We start from the raw sequence: 26895 nt of genomic DNA, 5'->3' as shown, positions 1-26895 counted from the left end.
GTGAATGACACACCTGGCTTTCTCAACTGTCATCGCTTTGTGCTGCCCACAAGCTCCATACCTTCACCTTTCCCAGTGAGTCCCTTCCAGACCTCCTGACCCTGAACCACTCAGATCTGTGCTAGGCCACTGGACCAAAGATACACATTTACCCTTGTTTCTGAATGGCTGAGATAAAGTCAGGCATAAAAGAGCCTTTCCTAAGGAGAGAGCTATCAAATTTAATTTCAGTTTATACTTCTATGCTCTTTTTTTTTCTTGGCTTCTTTTGTTTCCTTTTCTCTAGGAGGAATTCATACCCATTTTCTAGCTTTCAGTTCTTGAGTAATTTATCAGTTTCTTATCTATCTTTCAGATCCTTTCTATTTTGTAGTTAATGAAAACCAGGTGGTCATGAGTTGCTAATAAATGTGAACTTTTATTCTTCTTCCAAAGTCTGCTTTCATCTTGGTCTCAGGATGATAGTTTATTGTATTTGAACATTTGATTTGGGACCAAATCTAAAGCAGGACAGATATTTGTTTTTTCAAGACTGATTTGTCTTGCTAATTCATCTCCTCATTCTGTTGGTTTAATCCTTCTTTCCAAATGCCACATTGCACAATTACTTCGAACTGTGAGCCTCTGGGTTTCCTTCAGTAATTTTCTGATCTGTACACCAGAGAATGGCAAAAGTTTTCTGGTCTATGGACCCACATCATCAGGATCACCAAGGGATATTTTTAAATGCCCCAGGTCCCACTTCCAGTGATTGCAATTGAGTAGGGTCAAAGGAAGGACAAGGATTTGTAAAGAGCTGCAAAGTCTGTCCTCTATCCTTCAGGGAGACCATAAGCTTGGTAAAGTCTCAGTCTCTCCTGCCCTTTGTCTCAGTCTCTCCTGCTCATGTGCCACTACATGTGCAGACCCCTCAGTAGGACTCAGCAGTACACCTGTCATAGATTGTGTAGGCAGAGATTTTCCTGTCCACCTGCACCCTATCCAGCCTGTCTTTTTGTGGATTCAGTCTTCACATCAGACCCCAAGTCATTCTCTTCTGTCCTTTTCTATTACCTCCACCTGGTCCAAGCCACCATCCTTTCTCACCTAGTTTCGTCCCTCTGAAACCCTTCCCCTACACAGCAGCCAAGGTGACCTTTTAGACACAAATTAGATCACACCAATGCCTTTGCCTAAAACCCTTCTATAACCCCCCATATTGGATAATGTACAATCCAAACCCCTCCTTTCTTCCCAGTCCTGACTTGATCTTGCCCCTGCCTTGCTTTCTTTCCTCTAATCTACACATGGCTGGCTCTTTCTTGTGTTCAGAGCTCACCTTTGGTGTCCTTTACTCCCAAGACACCTTCTCTGACCACCAGTGTAGAGACACCACTCACTCAGCCACTCACTGTCACATCATCCTTTCATTTCTTGGCAAAGTACTTATAAAACCAGCGCTTGTCCTTTTTTGTTGTTATTTTTTAAGGCCTGTTTCCTCTACTAGAGGATACATTCTATGCCAGCAGGTACTCTGTCTCCCAATTCATTACTGTGTCCTGGCACCTAACCAGCAGGGATTTGGTGAATATTTTCAAGATGAATGAACTTCAACTGAGCAGGGCAGTATGAGCAGAAGTTGGCCAGGTGAGGTGGGAATAGGATGGACTTGTTTCTTGTGCAGGAAATTAAAGTGCTGATGCCCAGAGATGGGAAGGTATTTTGTTCATGTAAGAAGCTGAAATAATGTGTCCAAAGGAAAGAGGAGACAGAGGCTGAGGTAGACAGGGGCCTTATAGACTATGCTAAGGATGTTCTCAAAAAGCAACAAGGAGTCGTGGAAAGGTTTTTGGCAGGGGAATAATAACAGATTTCCTGACAATAATTCTCAAGAAAGGCTTGTCCCAAAGTTGTGTCACACACGCTGTAGTGGATTGAATAATGGCCACCCATATCAACTGGTAAATGTTACCTTATTTGGAAAATAAGGAAATAATTATATCTTTGAAGATATAATTAGGTTAAGGATTTGCACATGAGATTACCTTGGATTATCCAGGTAGGCCCAAACACAAACGTCCTCATATGAATCCAACAAAAGCAGATAAAACACACACACAGAGTAAATGTTCATGTGTAGACGGAAGCATAGATGTCAGTGATGTGGCCGTAAGTCAAGGAATGCCTGGAGTCACCAGAAGTTGGAAGAGGCAAGAAATGAATTCTTCCCTAGAGCCTTAGGAGGGACTGTGGCCCTGTAACACCTTGATTTTGGACTTCTGGTCTCTAGTCCATGAGTGAAGATATTTTGGTCACTTTAAGCCACCCAGTTTGTGGCAATTTGTTATAGCAGCCTCAGGAAATTAACACATGCACTTTGCAAAAAAGAGAAATAGAAATAGAAATGCAGATGATGTGCATCCTCACGCATGGGAACCCACCCCATCAGTGTAGGCCCAGAGTGTGAGACTGGAGATGTTTGTTCATCTGCTGTTTCTTCAGTCAGCCCTCTTTCCCTTGTGGATGTTCTCATGACTCTAATGGATAAAGGTAAGCCTGTTTCATGCAACACGATGCTTGACTCAAGCAAGCTGCTTCATTTTAAGCTAAGGGAGAGCCGTGTGTGGTGGAAGCCAAGACCAACCAAATGAGAACATGCTAAGGCTATCTATTGTGAGCTTGCTAGAGCAAAGGAGTCAGCCGCCATCATTTGCATTTTGGCAGAGACCTAAGTCAGGCAGAGGAGTGGGAAAGCTTCATAAATGGTGAGAAGGGAAGGCTTCAGGTGTGGGCTGATTGTTGGTGTGGAGAAGCTGTGGGTGGGCTAGCTATGCGATCGGCCAGGGTGCATATTTAGTTTTCTCTGGTTCTGAGTTGGAAACAGGGACAGAAATTAGGGGAAGCTGTCAATTATTAACCAAGTCTTGGCCATTTGGGGCTGATTCTAACAGGAGTTGCTGGTTATCTTCCTGGGTCATTACTAGGGAAAGCAATCTGGCTTCTGGCTAGTCTATCTTATAGCAGACTGGCTGCTTGGCCGGTTAGCATAGATAAAAGTGGTCTCCTTGGCAGGTTGCTGCGGGTAATGGGCCAGAGTCCTATTTTTCTACATGGCCCCGTCATTGTCCATTTGTATATTCAGTCACTCAGCGTTGTCAGACTTCAGTGAAAACGGAGAAGGTATCGCTCTTGTGCTAGTCGATAGGCATGCATCTATCATCGGGAGCGCATTAGGAGAAAGGCCCTCAGCATCTGTGCTTTGTCCGAACTTCCCACCAACAGCACACAGGTTTCTGATGAGAAGCTCAGAGCCAGCCAAAGGGAGCTTCTCAGTTTTAGCAACTCCTTTACTTTCAAAAGGGATGAAGATTGGTGGCAAAGCTGCATTGGCCAATGAAGAGGCAGCAGATAATTGAGCAAACAGCTGAGGGCTGTCACAGGAAAAAAAAAAAAAAAAGACTGCCCTCAGGGACAAGTTTTAATGCTGATCCTTTTGGGCTTTTATGGGGAAAACAAGCTCTCACCAACTACACTTATATTTTAGACTTCCAGAAAGACAAGATCCTGACTTCTTATCAGCGAAAGAGTACACGATTGTGTCATTTTGAAACCATTCTTCCTGGCTCACTGAATAGGGCTGCGTATTCCCAGTCTCAATAGGCAAGAACATCCTCTTGGGTACTTGCACTCAAATGGCTCGGGTAGCACCATTTGGGGATTGGTTCCAAAAATTTCATTGCAAGGTCAAATGGTACCTGGAGGGAAAATGACTTGACTTGGAGAGCAGCTGATTATGGGCAATGTTCCCGGCCCTTCTCCAACACTCAGATTTGTACAGCACAGACTGGAAGTCTTCTTTCTCTACACTGTGTCCCCACGAGCTCCTCCGTCCTCCAAACTCTCGAGTAAGAAACCCCCAGTGTTTCAAGGCCCCGTGTCTCCACATTCCCAGAGATGGGTAGAGCAGCGGGTGCTGATCCAGTTTTAGCAGACCATTGGAAGACCTTCAGTGTTGCCAATTGCATCACCTACACTGTAGTAGATGCATAAAAGCCTGAAACTATCGATTCGTGTTGGCCAAAGCTACAGAATGAATGTGCAAAATGCATTGTTTCAGGCAGGTGGTTAGTGATGGCCTCATTAACACCCTCAAGGAAGACTTTAAGAATTGATTACAGACCGGGGGAAGCATTGCTTAATGAAGAGATCTAGCAAAGGTTCTCAGCCATGCGCAGTATGTCCCCAGGGGAAATTTGGCAAAGTGTGGAGACGTTCTTGGTCATCACAACTAAAGAGGTGCTTCTGGCATCCAGCATGTAGAGACCAGGGAGCACTAAGCAGTTCAATTGACATGAAGGACGAAGGAAAGAACGAAATCAGTTTCAGGAAATGAAGACCTGGTGAAGGCACAGAGCAACTTTTCCTGCCTAGCATCTGGAGGCCTCCCTCTTTTTCTCCTTTCCCCCAAGGCTGAAACTCAGAGACCACATGACAAGCTGGCTGGGACCACGTGGACGAGAACATGGCAACAGAAATAAGATAGCAGGAACCCGGGTAAGCAGGACAATCTCCTAGAGCAAAACTGCCCCCCTCATCCCGGACCCCCATATAACTCAGCTCTTACGTGGGGAAAATGAACTTTAATTTGACTGTTGGGAAAAAAGAAAGTATTTGGAGAAAAGAAGCATTCTGAGTGGCGACTCTTGTGGTGGAAGTACAGAAGATTCCAGCACCATAAAGCCTTCTGCAGAGGTTACGTAAAGGAGTCTCAGCTAGCGCGTGCTTCCGGAACGGGTGCGTGTGAGTCTCACAGTGAGCAGCCCGGGCTGCGCGAACACGTGTGCGCCATCTGGAGCGCTTAGCTGGGTGTTCTGAAAAGTGGTGGTGGGCCAGTCTAGGTGCTGGGTTTAGACACGCGTAGCTGTATTTTTAGAAGGTACTTTAAAAATCTCAGTTTCTGGGACTTTACTCCCCAGCTAAGCGACTTTCAGCTCAGTCTGCTACATACTTTATTTTTTAAAAACTATGTTTTAGAGTGTTGGAATCTGATTGCTTTTATTCGAGACATGCTGCATATGGAGATTAGGGAAGTAACACTGGCTCCAAACCCCACAGCCAGTAGGGAGGGGGATTTCACCGTAGTGTCAGGATTGCCTCGGAATCCACGTGGCACAGAAATGAGAGAACGGACCTCAGTCCTTGCTGGGCAGGTGCAGACTGACCCTTCCTGCGAGGAGCCTATGTTTGGATATGCTATGATTCTGCTGTGAAGGGCAAAAATCATCATGTTCCTACGGGAAGTTAAATGTGCTTGTCTGACATACCAGCAACGCTCTGTTGAATTCACCTGTGATGACAAGCTGGAAACTAAGCAGGATGGTGAAAGCTTCAAAAACCATGAGACGGAGGTGGTGAATCCTCCAGGCACCAAAGTGTTGCAGAGAAAGCTGGACAACCATTTCTAGAGACAGGAGGGGATATTCATGGGTTGAGGAGAGAGTCGATTTGGTGACCACTGATAACCTTGGTATTCTCAGAGGGCTCCTTCCAACTCAGAGCATATGAACATGTAAGAGCAACTTGTTGGAGAGTTACAGATAGAATCACAAGTTCTCTCTTGGCCATTGAGCTTGTGCCATTTTTATAAAATGTCTCTAGAACCGAATGTGCTTCCTGACTTTCTTTTGCATATAACCAAAGAGGGGAATGTTACTCCATTTGGAGGCTTTGTACGTTTGCCGAGTTGAGAGGAAGCTTGTCTTTGTAATCAGGATGGGGAGGAAAGCACAACACATCTATTGCTCATGATGGATTCTTCCAGATGAACTTGCCCATCTCCTTAACCATTCTAAACAACTGAATTTAGAGCAGATATCAGTTGAGAGGCCTCTGCCTCTGCCTGACAGTGCTTTCATTTTGGCTGGTTTTGAAAAGAGGGTAGAGGAGTACAAACATACCTTGTTTAAAGACTATTCATTCCCTAGCCAGCATGCAGCATGTCTCTAAGGCTATTTGGATACTTGGAGGCTTTCCCTTTGCTCTTCAAGATTCTCCAAAAGGCACAAGTGGGTCCCTTTGAATGCATGAGTGTCCCTGCTATGCAAGCTCAGGTGAGGCGTTGGTGCCTGGAGTAGAATTCTGTCATCATGTCTCTTCTTTAGCACCTTCCACAACACTACAGCCTACCTACCAACTGTCTCTGAGTGGGGGGAGGATCTGCATAAGTGGAAGTTCTCATGCCACTGGGAACATGGCCAAAGAATTTATTCCTTCTTCAGTCCCTTCCTTGTACATCTGCATCGCGGTTGTCTCTCTACGTTTATCCATTACAGGAGGCCCATTTCTTGAATTGGGGTCCAGGGTAAAGGTGGGAAATGTTTTAACTTCTCTCTTACCAGATTTTGAGGACATCTGTAGAGCGAACATTAGTACAGACCATATGGAGTATGATACTTTCCCCCTCACAGAACTGTGAGTGTAGGGACTTTCCAAAGCAGAGATTTAACTAAATTGTGCTTGCCTGCTTGCTTGCTAGAGTGGGTTCAGTCACCAGATATCCAATTAATGTGTTTGATCTGATTTTCTATACTTGGGTAGGTTTCAACCTTTAGTAGCAAGAGAACTTACTATCCTGAAGCTTCCTTCAAGTGGCTTACCTATAGTCCTTCAATATCGTCTTTCTTAAGGAGTATTTGTGTTGTCTGTTATCTCCACTGCCAAAGGAAATATATCCCTTAAAATAAAAGGGTGGCAAAAATATCAATGTAGTGATTACCCCCTCCCCCCAAAAACAAATGACCACGCGTGGAGAGAGGGAGAATGGAGGGTGCTGTTTTCTTCCTTGCCAGAGGCTATGAAAATGTCTTTTGTGAAGACAAATGAGGCTTTCTGTTTTACTGGCCATTTAGATCATATTATTCATGATGGTTCTAAGTTGTGGTTTTAAGCTGACAAAGATTTTGGCATTCTTTCCAAAGTAATGAAGCGTTTGTCCTTCTTCACTGCATTTTTCACCATTATAAAACACCATTCCCATTTAAACTAATTAAAATACTTAAAATCCAAACTTTAATGGAAAAGATGGTTAGAGTCTTTTGTATTTATTTTTCCTAATTTATGGCTTAGAGCTGCAATTTTCTTCAGTTGGTTTTATTTTGACCCTAGGAAAAAAGCAGTTGCTGTCATTGTTTTGTTTCTGTTTTCTATTATTCAACCCAAGCATTTCAGAATTATTAATCCCTTATATGACCCATGAAGCTTTGCTCTTATCCTGAAGGCAAGAGGTACGAGATTTGTAATATTTGTAATTACCTTTCAGACTCCATGACCCGCAACCTACTTACGACTTCACTATAACTCCATTTTTATGAGTTCGATGTTTTGTTTTGTGATGCAATAGGCATATGGGTAGAATTGTAGCATTAGCATCTTCAATTTTATCTTAATGTTGATATGGGAACTGGTTGTTTGCCACCCCACTATCCACCATCACTCACTTGTCTGTCCGCCCAAAACATGGTCACTGATAGCAATTTTCTAGCCTTTATTCACAGGCAGACAGCTTGCTTAAGCGACAGCATCAGGTCCTGGGTTGTAAGGAAGCCATCAGTCCGAGAGACCTGGGTTCTGATACAAGTCATCTAACCTCTCTGAGACCCAGCTTCCCTCTCTGCAAAATGAGAAGTTGGATTAGTTCAGTGAATAGTAAGAGTTCACACAAGTAGTAACAGGATCAGTGGCAATTTGGGCCAATATTTATGGAGCAGCTGTACACACTTTTTAATATGCCAGGACTAGTTAGTACCAAATGGAGTAGGAGGTGGGGGGAGACTAATAAATGAATACTTTTGATAGATTAATAATATGGTGAGAACTAAGTTCAGGAGAAGCAAGAGAAGCTATAGAAGCATGGCCTGAGCCCACGAGTTCTTTTCAATACCTCAAAAATCAAACAGAACGCCAACGTTGGCTCTGATAAGGCTGAGCTGCCTAACTAAACTGCCTAGTTTCTTTGTGGTAGCTGGAAAATGTCAACTTGGTGTGGTAAGATTGGTTCAATTATGCTGATCCAGAGCCCTGGTTGGTAGTTGAAGCCATAACTAGTAATTCTGGCACCTGTGGCCAACAGCGTGCGACAAACCCTAAAATCAACTTTTTAATTCATGTTGCGGCTCACAGATGGGTGTTATTACCAATGTGCACCATCTGGTAGCTTTCTATTTTAGCTTTTCATTCTTGCTCACTAGATACTGAGCTTCTTAAATTATTATTTTAAACTTAGTGACCTCTAAGCATTCATGACCTGGGACAAAAAGTCTTGGGCATCCTGCCCTCATTATGGTCCTGATTTTGAGTTAAAATGAAAAATGTATTATTACTTAAAGTAATTTGTTTCCTAAAACAACGTTTTCAAACATGAGTTCCATGAAATAAAGATTAGTCAAAGAGAGCCCTCCGTTTCAAAAATGATTTTGTTAAAATTATTGCTGGTCAAAAGACTCCATACTGCACTACCAGGTGGTGAGTATCTCGAGTCCCAAAACTGTATTTGTTCTTCATTATGCCTGCCGTGCTCAGTGCTTGGCACATAGCGGACACCTGATGGAAGCATGCCAATGGACCAGCAACATTACAGCCATCCAATTTGGATGCTAATATGTTTCCAAAAGGCCAGGCCGGTGTCCAAGGCTAGGACAAACTCCAGGTTGTGTCACCAGTTGTGGAGCAGAGCCTTGAGCTAATTGGATGTCCTCTCCACAAGTTCCAAAGATCTGTTTTGTGAATTAAAACCTCTGTGGACACACCTGTAAACGCTATCGCCGCATGGGAACAGTTTTTACAGTTCTGGTCATATCTTCTGATGTTATTATGTTATATCTCTTGCTTACTTGTCTTTTAATGTTTGCTGATATGTCCATATGCATAGATCTCTCTCTCTCTCTCTCTCTCTCTCTCTCTCTCTCTCTCTCTCTTTTTAAGAAATGGAAGTCTATTTCAGGACCATCTGGCCAGGCTAGAGCAGCCAACAGTGGCCCAAGTAACTATCAGGGAAGCCTGGGCATGCTCAGTAATGCCCTGAATCATTTTCTCTCTACTTTTGGCTATGAAGCCACAAATACTAATACCTCAAGGTGGAATTTCTTTCCCCTTCTTTTTCTATCGGAAATCCTTCCTTTTCTTTTTGCCCCCCACAGTTCAATCCCTAAGGTTCTGTGGGAGACGCTCTCCATTATCTCCTATTTGCAGTCTTGAGACATTTATATTTTATACACACTTACATTCCTTCTTTCCTAAACAATATGAACTACTTTGTTGGTTTAGGAAAAATAGGAAAAGATGTTTATATAAAGCCATTCAGGATGTATAAAGGGGAAAAAGACATGTTTTGAGCTCAGAAAATTCGAAATTACATGAGCAGGGAAGAAAATTTCAAAGTCAAGCATCAGAATTAGATCTGGAATTATGATTTCTTTGTGATTGAAATCTAAGATGTTAAAAAATGCATAATGGGAAAGCTAATCAATTAGACTTCATTTTTAAACTACTATACTTAAAAAGAATGCCACAGTTAAAGCTAACATACTTCAACCACTGCCTACACAGATAAATATTTATAACGTGACAGACAAAGGGATAAAACTTTAATACAGCATGCATTCTTATAACCCAGTAAGAAAAAGAACATCCCAATTGCAAATGGCCAAAAGACATGAACAAATAATAGCAAAAGAATACTGATAAGCATGTGGGAAAAAATATACAATTTTATTGGTAATCAAACCAATTCAGATTTAAGGCAACAAAGTCCAATATTTATTTAGAAATTAAAGATTTTTTGAGAAGATAAAACCCAACCTCAATGAGGGGTTAGGCTAATGACCACTCTTATAGTCTGATGAAAGTACAGTTTGAGTCAGCTTGTCTCAAGGGCAGTTCGTCAAAAACTTTTCAAAAGTGCTTCTCTTTAAACTCGCTTCATTCCCACTTCATTCAGTAGAATTTTTTAGGCACCTACAATGGGCCCGCTGGTTTCCAATTACTAGAAACTAAATTTCAAGTGCCAGGGTGTAAGTCTATCCTGAAGAAATAATCAGATAACTGCATGCTCATTTAGAAGGATGTTTTTGTGTAATTATCTATGAGAGGGAAATGTTGAACCCAAGTTGAATATCCAACAGTAGGAATTTGGGTAAGTAAATTATGGTACATCCGTGTAGTAAAACGTTCTCTCAAAGACAGGGTGAACATGCTCACAATATATCCTGGTGTGTAAAGGGCTGGTAACAGATCAACATGTACAGACTAATCTCAAAGTTGTTTAAATATAAAATGAGCAGAAAGAAATTCTAGAAGATTCTAGTTTATATACCACCCTCCAAATAAAAGTATCACTTGATAGTTATTATTTTATATTCTGTATACTTTTCTGTCCATGGTGATGACTGATTATCATTACAAGCATGAAAGTATTTTTTCATTATTAAAAGTGGTTTCTTCAGAACAAGGTGTGTAGGTTTACACAACATCATAATTGGTCAGTGCAGCTCACTTGGAGATAAAAACTCTTTGCTATGTAAGATGTTTAGTGTTGACATTCATGAGCACAAACACCAAGGATGAAATCTAATGAAGGCAAAGTTGGTTTTTATCCTCAGCCCAAGAACCGTCCTACACACACTGTTGTGTGGTGGCATAGGCTCACACGGTGCCCTGGTAGCAGGGTAAGGTCATCTGTTGGCTGATTTTACCTCTTCTGAGCAAATGCTGTCATTTCTCACACCTGGTAAAAGCCCAGTGCTGTTGCTGCAAGGATTCCCAAGAACAATCAACTGGGACTTGATAGGTGGAATCCTCCATCACTGCATATCTTGGTTTACCAGGTTGACCTTTTGTCTAACATTTTTCTCGGAAGAAAGAACAAATTACCCTGAAAGGGACGTGTACACACAAATAACACAAGAGGTGGGTGGAGAGAAACCAACAAAACCACCTCTTTACCAGGCTATGACTCCCAGTCTATCCAAAATATTATTGTAAACAAGGTAAACTAGAAGTCTTAGAGTGTTATTTACTTGGATGTCTGAGACGCCTACTGTACCCTTTTCTCATTGTTTTCTTGATTCTTTTGTTTTAGATAAGCACCGGGCTGGCAGGAAGTAGGCATGACTGAGGAGGGCCATATGTTTCTTCTGTCTTCAGGTTTACTGTGCATTTTGAATGGTTTGTGCCACGATCCTATAATGATGTGTGGTTGTTGTTCTTTCCCCAGAATGTCGAGTGGTGAAGTCCACTTCCTACACCAAAATAGCTTCATCATCCCGCAGGAGCACCACCAAGAGCCCAGGACCTTCCAGGCGCAGCAAATCCCCTGCATCAACCAGCTCAGGTAAAGCACCAAAGGAGATGAAGAAACTGTTGTTTCTGACGCATGATGCACAGAGGGTGTGTGAAGCCCACAGCAGGAGGTTTTCAAGAGAGTAGATTCCAGTTTATAATTTTAGAACATGTTGAAATGATGGAACAGATTTGCCAGAGTCTGGCATGTTAGCTTTAAGAAAAAAACATCAAGCTTGGGAAAACTTACTTAGCAAAGACTCAGGAAACCCAGATTTGCCCACAAATAGAAGTATACTACCAACTTGCATCGTTTCCCACCACAAATACCAGTTTTTCAGGCTAAGGGCCCCAACTGCAGAAGTCTCCGTTAAAGCATTTATTCTACTTGGGACTGGCTTACGACAAGTTTCCAATTTGTATTTGCTGAACTTCTGTTTCACACACATTTTACTGTGGACCCAGCACGGCTCTGGAGCTAAAAGCAGTGAATTTGTATTTGCTGAACTTCTGTTTAATACACATTTTACTGTGGACCCAGCACGGCTCTGGAGCTAAAAGCAGTGAGAATGAGAGCGTCGAGCAGGGAGGGCTACAGTGACTCTGGTCTGTGTCCTGCCTCTCAGCGGCCCTAGTGCTGGTGCCGGAACACAATGTGTGCGCTCACAGGATGACCATGTCAGCTCTGCCTCTTCTTCTTTGGTCTTAAAAATGGTGTGAGTCAGTTAGAAGGTGTGTGTTTGGTTGTTTGTTAGTTTGTTTTGTTTTGTTTTTCTTTTTGCCTTCCGGTCTAAGGTCTATTTCACGATTGAAGGGAATTATTTATTACATACTATAAACTGTTGAATGGGAATTATTAAATGATACGTACATCAAGGTGATTGTCCCTGATTGCATGAAGACAGAGAAGCTCTTATAAATAGAGACAAAGACCTTTGGGGCCTACACAGAGGCCCTCTTGTACTCACCAGCGTGGGCTTAGAGCATGTGCAAACATCTCTCGGCTGGGGCTGCGAGGCCCTGCCTCTGGCATCACTCACCAGCTGTTACACTAGAATGTAAGTTATAACCTCCATACTTAAAAATAGAGATGTTATGATGTTTTTCCTTAAAAAGTAAAACCAAAACCTCCAAAGTTGAGTCTCAGAAAAAGGAACTCCTAGTAAGCTAGATAGCTGGAACCCCAGCCTTGGTTCTCTAAGAGTTCCCGTCTCCCTGGGCTTTTGCTGGTTACAGCTATTCCCCAGACAGGTCTCCAGAGATCTTCTCCTTTGACACTTACCCTAAGGTGGCAGCCTCTGCATGCTTCTCACAACATGCCCTACATCACAACCAGCCTGGGAATAAGTCCCAGATCATGGTTGGCACTTGGGATGAAGCTTGTTTGCTCCTCCTAGTTTAAGGGTGGGCTGAGAAGTCCTTGCTTAATATGACATGACTCACCCAGGTTGGATGGAACTCTGAAATGAGTTTTGCTAACGGGTAAGGCATCGAGACTCAAATCTCAGCATAAATGTCACTTGGGGGCTTGTGTCACTTACGACTTCTCGGATCATAAGCCCATGTTTTAGCAAGTATTCTAGGCAATTTTGATCAGGTGGTCTACGGAACATAGTATGAGGAGCAGTGGGTGAAGGAAGTGGTTCCCAACATGTGTTCTCTTGACTGGCACTAGCACCATCACTTGAGCACATGTTAGAAATGTAGTCCTGATGAGCCCCTCCATCGACCCACTGAATCAGAAGCTCTGGAGGTAAGGGCCTAGCATCTGGAGTTTCACAGGCCCTCCAGGTGATTCTGATGCTCACCCAAGTTTGAGAACTAATGAATTACGGATAACAAAATGGAAATAAATACAGGAGGCCATTTGACTGCTAAGCTGGGGTGAGAGATAGGGCTTGCTCGTCTTCACTTATTGGCATGACACAGATGACTTCTTTCTATGTCTCTGCTTGCTTCCAAGTGGCAATGTCCATCTTGAACCCTGGCAACCCAAGAGCAGAGCTCCAAATGCTATGAGGTGTCGACCAAGGTTACAGTGACCCACCTTCAGAGAGCCAGCTCCCTGGGACAAGAGAGAATTTCTGTCTGAAGGTCATCCCTTCCCTGGAAACTGATATTGAGGGCAATCTTTCCCTTTGATAGAGACAATATCTACACAGAGATGTGGGCTCCTACGAAATGACAGAGGAGTGGTAGAATTCCTGCATGTAAAACTCCCCCGGGAGACCTTAGCTTCTTTGTTAACCAGCTAGCAGGTTAAAACTGAGCCCTTTGGAGGATGTGCAGCCTCGAGCAAAGGACCTTGCCCGTTTTCTCTAGGCAAACCCAGGCTGTCGAATGAGCCCCGGTAGAAGAGTAAGAAAGGTCATGGGCCTAGCCCGACTGTTGCCCCTAAAATCTTGGCTATTTAGTATAATCACATAAAGTTGTAACGGAGAAAGAAGCCCCACATTAATTGAAACATTATCAATGCTATTAAAAATGACAATATCAACAAACAAAATTAGCCCCCGATCTCAAACAACTCTGACATTGACAAATTTTAATATTTTCTCTCTTCTTTCTTAGCATATACCATGAATTTTAAAATGTCAGGTGTAGTGGGGAAGCATTTAATAATGGGTGATTGGGCAAATTCTTACGTCTTTTACAGTATAGCTATTTCAGCAGAATAAATATGCATTATTTTTATTGTTTTTAACAGCTTTTTTTTTTTCATTTTAATGTTTATTTCTGAGAGAGAGAGAGACAGAACATGAGCAGGGGAGGGGCAGAGAGAGAGGGAGACACAGAGTCTGAAGCAGGTTCTAGGCTCTGAGCTGTCAGCGCAGAACCCGACGTAGGGCTCAAACCCACAAACCGTGAGATCATGACCTGAGTCGAAATCAGATGCTTAACTGACTGAGCCACCCAGGCTCAGTTTAATGTTTACTTATTTTTGAGACAGAGAGAGACAGAGCATGAACGGGGGAGGGTGAGAGAGAGGGAGACACAGAATCGGAAGCAGGCTCCAGGCTCTGAGCTGTCAGCACAGAGCCCGACGCAGGGCTCGAATTCACGGACCGCGAGATCATGACCTGAGCCGAAGTCGGACGCTTAACTGACTGAGCCACCCAGGCGCCCCAATGTTGATTTAGTTTTTAAAAATATTTTATTTGCTTATTTATTTTGAGAGAGAGAGAGATAACACAAGTAGGGGAGGGGCAGAGAGAGAGGGACAGAGAGAATCCCAAGCAGACCCCGCACTGTCAGCACAGAGCCCATGGTGGGGCTCGAACTCACGAACCGTGAGATCATGATGCGAGCCGAAACCAGGAGTCAGACGCCTAACTGACCGAGCCACCCAGGTACCCCTAGTTTTAATTTTTAACTGAAGTATAGTTGACACACAATGTTGCATTCGTTTCAGGTGTGCAGTATCGTGGTTTGACAACCCCATACATTATGCTGTGTTCTCAAGTGTAGCCGCCATCTGTCACCATACAACCTATTATAATGCCACTGACCACATTCCCTTTGCTGCACCTTTTGTCCCCATGACTTATTCATTCCATAACTGGAAACCTGTATCTCCCACTCCCCTTCATCCATTTTGCCCAGGCCCCCACCCCCTCCTCTCTGACAACCTCTGTTGTCTGCATTTGTGGGTCTGTCTCTGCTTTTTATTTTTTTGTTTATTCATTTAATACGTTTTATTTTTAGGACTTCTGGGGAGTTAGATGCTCCTGGGTTTGGGCAGAATTTTTTTTTTCATTTTTTATTTTGTCTTCGTAAGTCAAGGAAGGGGAGTAAGTCAGATTATTGTGCACATGTCAAAGACGAGATCATAAGCTCTGAAACAGTTATTGTCTGCTGCTAAGGTTTCTTCTACTACAGATGCAGAAAAAAGCGTCCTCACGCTTTCTGTCTGATTGTGGCATCCAAGACTGAATGAGGGAATACAGGAAAAAAACATGAAGAGAGAATTTTTGCAGCTCAGAAATAACCTTGTAAATAGTGAAAAGCCTGTTTTACTCCAAAAATACATCTAAAATTTGAGTTAAAAAAATCATGAATCTAATTTTAAAAAGATAATTATGAATGCAAGAAATTATTTCACTTTAGAATTAACTGGTAACATAATCACTGCACAGCATCTCTAACATTGTACAAATATTATATTTAATTATAATCTTATAAATATAGATGGAATGTATCATTTACCAAAAGTAATTTCAGAAATGCTGAAAAGCAGACAGGCAAATGCAATGAATCTATTTGTATTCATCCCTGCCAGAATTTGTAACTGTTCTTTGTAGAAGTTTAAAATGGATAGGATGCAATGCCTCAAAATCAATAGATTGCTTTAAACAAGCATTTCAGTTTTCTGTTGTTTCCTTGAGTCCTTTCATTTCTAGGGAAAATCTGGTTGATTTAAGTGGCACCAACTTAGAATTTGTGATAGGTGAGCCATGCCGGGTAGTATCATTTCCATAGAAGAAAGTGAAATCCAAATCCATTCCAAAATTACATTTCGTTGAAGGCATCGTTAACTTCTAGGTCAAAATTAATCAAGTGGCATTGATTGCATTTCGTTTAACGTGAGACCTTTATGCATATAAAATTTTCAACTTCATTTTGTTTTAGAAAGTATGCCATACAACTATTCCTTGGTTATATAACAGCCAATAAGATGAAATGCCTGTCTCTTGATTCTGATTTGCTACCAAATCCTTTCACCTTTCTCTGGATGATACTAATTTAGAGAGGGTTTACAGAGCAGCAGTACCCAGTCACAAAATTGTCGATTATGTGAACATTCCCAAGACCACTCTCTTTCCCTGGGATCTAAGCCCAGAGTTTAGAAAGGCCAGTGGTATTTCCATTTCTTTTCTGGGCAAACACAGCTTCTGGGTGTCAGGGGAGTGCTTACCTCAAATCCCCTCCCCTGTGCTAGCCTAAGACTCCCATCTCCACCCAAGGATGGCTCTTAAAACCAGTGGAAAGGATCAGTGAATTATCTCTATATTAACTGCATCACCATTTCCTTTCTTAAAAATTTTTTTTTTAATTTTTTAAATGTTTACTTGTTTTTGAGACAGAGAGACAGAGCACAAGTGGGGGAGGGGCATAAAGAGAGGGAGACACAGAATCTGAAGCAGTCTCCCGGCCCTGAGCTGTCAGCACAGAACCCGATGCGGGGCTCGGACCCACAAACTGTGAGATCATGACTGGAGCCAAAGTCTGATGCTTAACTGACTGAGACTCCTGCATCACCATTTTCTTAAAATAGCCTGTTCACTGTTTTTTATAAATCATAGAGACTAGAATGTGTATAATTTTAATTTCATGCCTTGAAAGCCCTGCTATTGCCCCAAACCAAGTTACCATCATAGGCCTGACTTTCTCACATGAAAGAACGTTAGGGGGAATGTTTTTCCCCCTAAAGTATTAATGTAAAATTTGAAATCACTTCTACTTCAGTTCAATTCCTGCTTTCAATATTCATCTTCCTATGTTATACAGAGATTACAACGTAGTATAAAGTTAAGGTTTGCTCAGTTTTCATGTCATGCTGCTGTTTGTGAGAAAATTGTTAATTTATATTTAAATGACATCAGAGTTTGCACAGGATTTTTATCTCTTTGATGTTTTTCAGTTTTCTTAACTGTCTTCCAACTACAATCAAGACATGATATTATTATTTGTTATGTAACAATATAGTCTGTTTTTTTTTTTTTTAATTTTTTTAATGTTTGTTTATTTTTGAGAGAGAGAGAGAACAAGTGGGGAAGGGGCAGAGAGAGAGGGAGACACAGAATCCGAAGCAGGCTCCAGGCTCCGAGCTGTCAGCACAGAGCCTGATGCGGGGCTTGAGCCCACGAGTGAGCCATGAGATCATGACCTGAGCCAAACTTGGATGGATTCTCAACCGACTGAGCCACCCAGGTGCCCCCAGTCTGTTTTTAGAGATGAGGAAGCAGTCAGGGCTGGGGAAACTGCTTGACTCAGAGTGACAGAGTTAACAGTGGCAGCTCAGGCCTGGCACCTGGGGCTTCCTGTGCTGTAGACAATGCAGGCTGGCCATCCTCAATACCTGTTTCTTCACCTCTGTTTATTAAAGATTTGATTTCCAGGAAATAACTAATATGGTACCTGGCTTAACACTGCAGTTTACAACATCATAATACCTCGTAATAGAAGCCTAAGTATTAGTCCCAGGTACCAGCATTCGAGAAGTTAAAATGATTCACTCCAGCTGACCAACTGATGTATGGTCAGTTGTAGATAGAGACTTTCCTTTGCAAGTCAGTGTTAGAACAAGAATGAGTATCCACTCTAAATCTTCTCTTCATCCCTTACTCATTCTTCTTCTTGGAACTAAAAGAAGCCTAGAGGTGATTTATTAATGTAAGGTGTTCATTTACACATTCAGAAATATCAAGTGCAGATCTGTTGGTGTCAGGCATTTCCTAGGCACTAATGATGCAGAGATGAAAGAAATAGCCTCAATTCTCAAGAAGCATACAGGTCAAGCCCCCTAAATAATTTGTAGATAACATAATTCACATACCTGATGAATTAATATTAATCTACTTAACATAAAGAGTCCAAAAAGGCAATTTGAACCAAAGAGAGAGAGAAAGAGAGAGAGAAACCAGGAGCCTTAATAACACACAAGAAGAATAATGAGCCCCCAGACAATAGTGTGCCAAGACCCTGAATGCAGTTATCACTAAGAAATGGGAAAAGTGGTTTTTAGTTGCTTTTTAAAGAAACGAGAATATCTAAGAGTATCGTAAAGAGTGTTTAATATGGGTTGAATCTTTATTCATGTGTGTTTATCTTTGGAACACAGACTTTCATAAAATGTGTAATTTAAAAGTGAAATTCTTTTAAACAAATTCCTTTATCTATACAAGGAAGTTATAACAAAATATCTCCAGAATAAGAGTATAATATGCACTAAATTTATCTCAGTAAAAATGGATAAAGTTTAGTTTTGCTTTATATTGTTTTCTTAATATTAAAAGTGTAAGAAAATCACACTCACCTATCTTGAATTTTCATTGCTGCAGTCCTCCTTAAAACTTTAGATTTCAAAATTTTGACCTCTTCCTGGATCACTTAGAAGAACTTTGTGTTTGTTTGTTTGTTTGTTTGTTTACTTGCTTTAGAGTTTTTATGCCTATTTAAACGGATGGTCAACTTTTTCTCATAGAATAACACCTACTTAGATTCTCTCTCTGTAGAAGCCATGGCAAACATAATTGAGCCCTCAGTGGGTGCCTTACACCCATCAATTCAAGCATAAGCTGATGGACTTTCTTGTCCTTCAGAAGTTTATAGTCGAAGGTAGAAATACTCTTGGCGACAACTATTCATTCACTCAATATGCACTGAGAATCCACCATTGACCAGCAATGCTGTGTGCAGGAGATGCAAGGGGGAACATTTGACAGAGGGAAAAGCTGGGTGGCTTAGTAATGACCTTCTACCATGACTGAAGCACCATTCTGTCCTCCACAGGCTTACAACTTAGTTGTATACGACTCTGGAAATCCTGCAGTTTTCTTATTTATGCTATTCAAATTTTCTTTTTTTACACTTATGTAAAAATATTTTATGCAACATATGCAGATAAGACAGGAATCAAAGCTGGGGAAGCAAAGAGAATTTTAATCAGCTTTCTAGTCCAATATGTCAACTTTTTTTATTTATATCAAACACCTTCAAAGGCAGATTTATAGCTATTATTTTTTTCTTAGCTCAGTCTTGTTCTATAATGTAGATTTCACCTTATACATTCTATGGAAGATCTTTGCTGCTTTGGGGTTCCAAGGGAATTCTTGAAAACAAATACACCAAGAACATCAAGGGGGCTGATGATTCATCTCTTGTGTTTTTAGAATTTTTTGTTGCATATAAATCTCAGTCCTCTTTCCCTGCACCCGTCAATTCCCCCCAGTGCTCGCCCTCAGCAGGTGAATATCTCCAAAGGTGCTTTGCAAAACTTTGAAACATTATGTTGACCCACTGTCTGTGGGGGGCAGATAGCACCCTACATCAGCTGCCTTCATGAACTCCTCAGTGTAAATGCCCCATATTAATTAAATAAACATTTCCTGAACATCTGCTGTGTTCCAGGCATGTATTAAGTCCCAAGGATATGAAGATGGTTAAACCACAGTTCTTGTCTTCAGGTTGCTTATATTCTTGCTTTCAAATTGAGATACACACACACGCACACACACACACACACACACACACACACACACACACACACACACCACTTACTGTAATTGTGTAGGAAGTGCCATGACAGCCCAGAGAAAGAAAGGGTTAAATCTCATTAAAGCGGTCAGGGAAAACTGCCATGAAAATTCGGAATTACAAATTGGGACTTGAGGATCCTTCCAGGATAAGAAGGGCCAGGTGGGCCTTCTTATCCTGGAGGTAAGGCACAAAAGCATGAATTTGTATAGCATATTTAAGGAACAGTTGTTACATGACCAATGATAGATTTGAGGAAAGGGTTGGAGAAGAAGATGGTAGCCACGTTGGTTGTGGTCATTCATTGCACATGCCTGAGAGGGCATATTTTTGTTGTAGGTGTTAGACGGTGAAAGAGAATTTAAGGTAAGATCATGATTTGATTTTTCTTTGAATTTTAGAAACAGTGGTGCAGTGGTAGAGAGAGAGGCTACCCATGATGGGCCAAGGACCAAGGAAGGCTCCATGAGGCCACCGTAGTCATCCAGGAAAGAAATTGTCAGGCCAAATTTAAACAGCAACGTTGGGAATGGGATAGACTTTGAAAAGGGCATGAACCAGGAATTTAACTGGATATGAGGCCAGAAGAGGAAAGAGGAGTCAGAAATGAGGAGCAGGTTTGAGGGGTGAGGAGAGGAGTGGTAGGGAGTGAGTACATTTCAGACATGTGGAGTGTGAGTTGCTTTGGAAACATCAGTAGGCAATTAGGAATTAGTAACTGTGTTTAAGTCAGATTTGAGCCAACAGTGTATATTTGGGAGACCCCGGCATATAGTAGTGATTTAAATAATAGAAGTGTAGGATGCCTCTCCCTCTAGCCCAGTGAGAAGTTTGTAGAGTAAGGACGGACACGGAAGCACGGTGACCATCTGCGGTTATCAGAGCACATCAGAAGAGGCCGGAGAACCATGACAGATGGTGACAGAAGTCACAGGGCAGAAAGTTTCAAGATGAAGGGAGAGCCAGAAATATCTGATAAGTTCAGTAACATGGGAACTGAGAGGAGGTCATAGAACTCAGCAGTGAGTCCCACTGGTAAGCTGGGAAAGCTCCATTTCAGCAGGTAAGCCCAGATGGCAGTGGAGTATCCTCTGGGCATGTTGTCCCTGGGTGGGGGGAGGGGGCGTCACTGTGGAACTGCCCCAGGGCTGACTCCCAGGCTCAACTTGAAGGGGAGGCTGTCCTGCCGTTCCTGGTAGAATGGGGGCAAAGCACCCACATGGGGACCAAAGGAGCAGCAGAGCCCTTCAATCCCAGGACACTCATCCACCCTGATCTAAGGTGCTCTGCATGCCCGATTCCCTCACAATAACCATGGCCTGTCCTGGGACCCCAGTTAACACATTTTCATAATTATAAATCAGAGGTCTCCAGGAGTCCTGTTTTGTTATTGTTGAATTACCCTGAAATCATCTTTGACTCCTTTACCCCCTTCCCTTCTGCATTCAGTTTGTCCCCAGTCTTCCTGGCTCCCCCTTCGCAGTGCTGTTCCAGAACTCCAGGCTACAAACACTTGCTTGCCAGGTGACCTCTTCCCTGCCTTTGTCCTCTGCCCCTTACATCTGCCCTGCACACTGATGTCAGACTTGTTGCCATTATTTACTGTCTGCCCAAAAACATCTGAACTCCTTATTCTCATATGAAAAACTATCTTGATTTGGGCCCAGTCTTCCTTTCCAGCTCAGTCTTCCACTTTTCCTCTGGACTTGTGCTTTATCTTATGAACTAATTTAAATTTCTACCAGATAACCCTTGGGCTTTTCCACTTGGTGGCTTTTTTTAGTCCTAGAAGCCTTCTTTTGCTGCTTCAGCTGAAAAGAGGGTGCACACCCAGTTGGCCCAGATGACCTCTGTGAAACGTCCCCTGATTACCTCACTATTTAGGGTCTTCTTCACCCTACAATCCTGTGACATTTGATTGGGTTCCTGGTCTTTAGGTGACATATCATATCACCCTCCTAGGTTGTGAGGTTTTGAGAGCAGGAGTTCTTTATACAGTCTGTATGCTCCCAAGTTCATGGTAACTACTAGGTAAATTGACCAGATCAGTGAATTGAGAAATACTGGGATCTGTTCAAGTTGCCTAGGTTTCCTGGTGTTCAAGGGACTTTTCATAAATATTAAAAAAATTAATTCATAGAGCCAGGTCCCTTCCTGCATCCCCACAGTTTCTGTGTACCTACAACAAAAATATGCCTTCATGGGCCAGTTCCCATTATTCTCAATAGACAGTCCCTTTGAATTGGACCCATTGATTCCATTTAAGAAGAAAATGTAGACAAATGGAGAAATTCAGAGTTCCACCTCACTTATGAGTTGAGCATCTATGAAGACAGAATTAGGAAAATGCATGTTTCCCTGAGAGTTCCCCCACCCCTACCCCATTCGATAGTTGTCTGTTTTCTCTTGACCTCATTGGACTCCATCTGCTTTTTGTTTCTTTTTTCTTCTTCTTCTAATCCATAATGTGGCAAGCAATGGACAAGGGCTGGGAAAAGAGATTTTAGAGTATCTACAACCTCTTCCATGATCAGGGAATGAGTTAAAGTCTAAAGCAAGCAGTCAGATCTTGCCAACAACATGCCCGAATCACTACCCCTTGAATACATAACCGGACCCCATATGTATGCAGACTTGTTCTCTCCTCTCATCACTGCAAGTGTCGCATCATAAATAAATGAACCACCTTACGTGCAGGAAGGAGATTGGGAAAGGACAAGGTAGATTTTCATGTCTAAAAAGTTACCTTGTAATTAGATAGTTTTGCTTGGAGAGTGCTCTGATTTCAGGACCAGTTTGAGACATTTAAACATTTAGCTTCCACATGTGGTCTGAGACTGTTAAGAATGAAACTCCAGGGTGCCTGGGTGGCTCTGTTGGTTAAGCTTCCGACTTCGGCTCAGGTCATGATCTTGCGGTTCATGAGTTCAAGCCCCGTGTTGGGTTCTGTGCTGACAGCTCAGAGTCTGGATCTTGCTTCGAATTCTGTGCATCCCTCTCTCTCTGTTCCTCCCCCAGTCACACTCTGTCTCACTGTCTCTCTCTCTCAAAAATAAATACAAAATTTAAAAAAAAATTTTTAAAAGAATGAAACTCTAAAGAGAATAAACCCTTTAAGTTTACCAAGGCGTTGCTAAATTAATATACACATGCACCTAGTCACCTGATAGGAGCAATGAACTAGTAACGGTAAGCCAAGTATTCCCAGATTCTAGAGTTTTTTTGTAATGTTCATATTCAAGTACAAGTTTTGGGACACAGAGACCGACAGACAGAGGCAGGCCCATAGTCAGTGTATGGTATATGCCGTGTGGGTGCTGACTGATTGATTATAGAGCACTGAATTATGGCTCTAGAGGAGGGTCATCTGTCAGAAATGATAAAAGAAAAGGTGAGACCGGATCCTTCATGATGAGTAATGTCCTGTGACCAGTCCATGCTGTTTTGTTCCCGATGGGCTTAGGTGATGGCCCAGTTGGACAAAAAGCAGGGACACAAACTAGGGATTTTTAAAGCCAACTCCACAGACTTCATACACAGCTCTTTGGTGGCCAGTTATGTGATTGATCATCATGGGATCTGAAAATAATCCAGCTTAAAGTTTAGCACTTCTCATTCAGGAAGTAACAAGTAGAGCAAGGGATACAGGATTTAAGGGAGATGTACCCCAATAGAATGTACCCCAAGGCAGTGGATCTGATGCGTCCTTCACTAATTCAGATGTAGTGACTTTCACGTTGAAATAATTGTTAGACCTGCTTGGCCACTCAAAAACAACCATTTTGAGTTGGATTTTTTCCCATTTGGAATACAGACTCCTTTAATCAAGTAATACGTTATTCTGTGAAGCAATGCCATTTGTTATTTGAATTTTAATAAGTTATATTAAATAGGTGACAAAGCCTTTTTTTTTAATTTTTTAATGTTTACTTATTTTTGAGACCGAGAGAAACAGAGCATGAGTTGGGGAGGGGCAGAGAGAGGGAGACACAGAATCTGAAGCAGGCTCCAGGCTCTGAGCTGTCAGCACAGAGCCCAACGCAGGGCTTCAACCCACCAACTGGAGATCATGACTTGAGCGGAAGTCGAATGCCCAACCGACTGAGCCGCCCAGGCACCCCATACAAAGCCTTTTATATTGGCATTCAGAGACTTCTGGTATTACAGGATAAAAAATAACTGAACTCAACACATGTGTCAGACTTACTTAGAAAATAAAATTATGTATTCTATCAGTGAGTCAACAGTAAGTTGTGTGATACTGTCTGGATGTCAAGAACCACTTTAAGAAGTTGTTAATGCTTTTTTGGTGGCCAAGAGGAAGAGTCTGAGTAGAATTCTGACCCTAAGAACACAAGCCGTTCCCAGCTTTCAAGCAGGTTGTGTTCCAAAAATGTCTGGTTGGAAAATGGCTTGTTTGGCACTTGAGCCCTATTTTTCCAGAGAGATGGCAACACAAATAGAAGCCTTGAGTCCAGTGGCTTTAAATGAAGGAGGCGCCCCAGTGGTAGAGAAAGGAACCTAGAATCCTTAGCCCTGCAGACGGGGGACACGAATTCTGGACATGTCCTGAGGTGTCAGGACAGGCCACTCACAGGAAAAGTGTGCAGTTCTTTGCGGAGACAGAAATGAGATCCAGTTTTAGTGCTGCTACCTTCCAGCTGTTCATCTTTGGGCACATCACTTCAGATAAAATAGGAAAAATGATACCAACCTACACTGTGGAACTGATGTCACATAAGATGTTTCATCTGACATGTCCAAATTCTCTGTCCTTCCAAACTTGCTCCCCCTCTTCTTGTCGCAATCCTCTCCAACCAGTTACTACGTCCTATAGTGTTGAACCTCTGAAATCTCTCCGGAATGTTCCCATTTACCTCTACCCCCACTGCACCACCCTTCACCCAGCCACACCATTTCTCGGACCATAGGACACTTAAATGTGCCACACTCCCTCCTGCCTACCCATTCTCCATAGGGATATCCCTAACTGAGCCCATTATTGTTCTCCCCTAATCCGTTCTTGACAAGCAAGAGCTCTGGAGAGCTTTTAAAAATATAAATCTGATCTCCTCGCTCCTGCTTAACATCATGAAGAGCTTATCATTGTCCTTTGGATAAAAATCAAACTCCTTAACATTAACGGTAAAGCCTTGCATTATATGACCCCTACCTATTTAGGTCTTTTCGATGCACTACACTGCTCCCTCCTCCATGCCCAGCCACAAAACACGTGGTCCCCTTGCCTTGGAACACTTTTCCTTCATTGTATCCTACCCTGTTTCACCTGCAAAATGACACTAATACTTGGCTTCGGTTTCATTACCCGTTATTCTCTCTGTAGGGTGTAGGGCAACTTTGATGCCATACTTAGGATTTCAGTAGCAACCCTCAAGACAGTCATCCTCAAAATACTTTATTGTGATTACTAGTGTAGTTATCTGGCTTCCCTGAAGGCTAGCAGGCTGACGCCTTAGGGAATGTGGTGGTGAAGAGTGCAGATTCTGGATTGTCTTGGTTAGATTTGGGGCTCTGCCCACATATTTGCTGGTGAAGTTGTTTATCGTTTTATGCCTCAGTTTCCTCTTCTGTAAAATAATACTGCCTGCCTCATAGAGTTATTGTAAGCATTAAATGAGCTCATGTATACTATATGCTTATCAATACATATGTAAAAGGTTTAAGTGCATTAACGGGTCCATAGAAAATAAGTCTTCATTAAACTGAGATGCACACATAACGGGTACTTACAAATGTAAACATATTGCAATTTTGTTTTGCTTTTTAAAAGGCTAAGGCAGTCTTCCAGGGAGCCCACTTTGTCTTTTTTCTTTATTTTCCATCAGCTTGATAAAATTAGTGAATCAAAAGTAAAATGAAATGTTAATACTCCGTTTGCTTCCCCATTTGTCCTTTTCCCCCAATCTGTGTCGCCTTTTTGCTCTTTTTTTCCCCCCCAGCCTGTGTAGCCTTCAGGTGTGACATAGAGATGTAAAGTGGAAAAGGGGACAAAGAAAATATTATGATCCTAAAATTTGTCTTCCTGTCAACCCCTGAGGGACCTCTTGCCTTCTTCATTGTAGATTCTGCCTCTGCCCGCATTTCCTTAGTTCTTGCCTATTTCAGAGCCCTCCCTAGAGAGGCCGGTGGCTGGAAGTCCGGTGCCTAGAGAGGCCTGACCTCATGCTCATTCAACAAAAGCCGGGCTGTTGAATGCAAGCCCATGAAAGCCTTCTTTCCCATGCAAGCCCGTGAAAGCTTTGCTTCTGCTTCATTCTGCACTCCGCACCCCCCCCCCCCACCAGCCGCCAAATTGTTTAGAAGGAGTCACCAAATACATTTCAAAGGCAAAGCTACACATCAGTGCAGCATGGGTTATGTGACATTTTTTTTAAAGGTCTTTAGAGAAGATGACAAAACAGGGAGCTTCCCACTCTCACGGGCGTGAAGTTTTTGTGCAAACATAGTGATAAAACCAATAAACATTGCACCGAGCCACTGAATTTTGTGAGGGTGTACTTATTACCAGGTACTCACCAGGTTTTAGAAGTTATTGTCATTATGATTTTCGGATGAGTCACTGGGCCACTTGCCCCCGGGAGGCACTCCATTATGATTCAGAGCAAAGTACGGAAAGGGCTCAGGCTTCCGGGAGTTAGTGGTGTCAGGGGGTGGGGGGTTGCTGTGGCTCTGCCTTGGCATGAGGCTTAATCGACACCTTTGATGTAGCCTAAGACAGAACCCGCACCTCCCACTGCTGCTTGGAAGACGTCAGCCTTACGCAGAAAAGGCATCTGCTGATGAATCCTGCATCTCATTCAGTCTGCTCTGGGAGCAGCCTTTAGCCATCCTTAACTAATCCAACTGCTTCCCAGTTCCGCGGGTGCTCGGCTTAGTGCTGAGAAGGGAGCTCGCCTCTTGATTTTGCCAGGTTAGACACTAAGCCTGTGTCCATGTTAGAACTCATAGAAGGTAAGTTAAAAGCATTCTTGCTCTCCTTCATGGAAAATGTTTTTGTGCACCCTCAAGAATGTGTGTGTATCTCATTGCAAATTCTACTTCATTGACTGTGGGTGTAAAACATGTGAAAATGTTGTCATGTTTATGGGTAAGATAGTGGCAACCTTCTATATCTTTGTAAAGTCATGTCTCTAAAGGGTTTTAATCAGTTCCTAGAGGTGATGTTACTCAGAGAAGAGAATTGCTTACTTGAGTTCTGTGACTTTGATTGCATTTGGTGATAATGTGGTAGAAAAGTCTTCGGAGTTGGGTAGAATTCCAGTGATTTAAACCTATCATAAAGCAGCTTTTATTTTCGGCAGCAAT

At 42.4% G+C, this 26895-nt stretch overlaps 1 protein-coding gene across 8 annotated transcripts in view; it reads left to right on the top strand.

The window, feature by feature from the left end:
* DCLK1 (doublecortin like kinase 1) overlaps positions 1-26895 on the top strand; it is a 343799-nt gene that overhangs the window by 235321 nt on the left and 81583 nt on the right. For 5 of the 8 annotated variants that reach the window (XM_027064683.2, XM_027064681.2, XM_027064682.2 and 2 more), the window contains exon 5: positions 11249-11365. In XM_027064683.2, the coding sequence (XP_026920484.1) occupies positions 11249-11365 (117 nt within the window). Of the gene's footprint in view, positions 1-11248; positions 11366-20151; positions 26542-26895 lie in introns of those variants that run through there. The other 3 variants (XM_015070984.3, XM_015070982.3, XM_015070981.3) reach the window with 3 other exon arrangements.

The sequence above is a fragment of the Acinonyx jubatus genome, chromosome A1 (genome assembly GCF_027475565.1).
Source record: "Acinonyx jubatus isolate Ajub_Pintada_27869175 chromosome A1, VMU_Ajub_asm_v1.0, whole genome shotgun sequence".
Classification (NCBI taxonomy): Eukaryota; Metazoa; Chordata; class Mammalia; order Carnivora; family Felidae; genus Acinonyx; species Acinonyx jubatus.
This window is presented reverse-complemented; position numbering and strand designations above follow the sequence as displayed.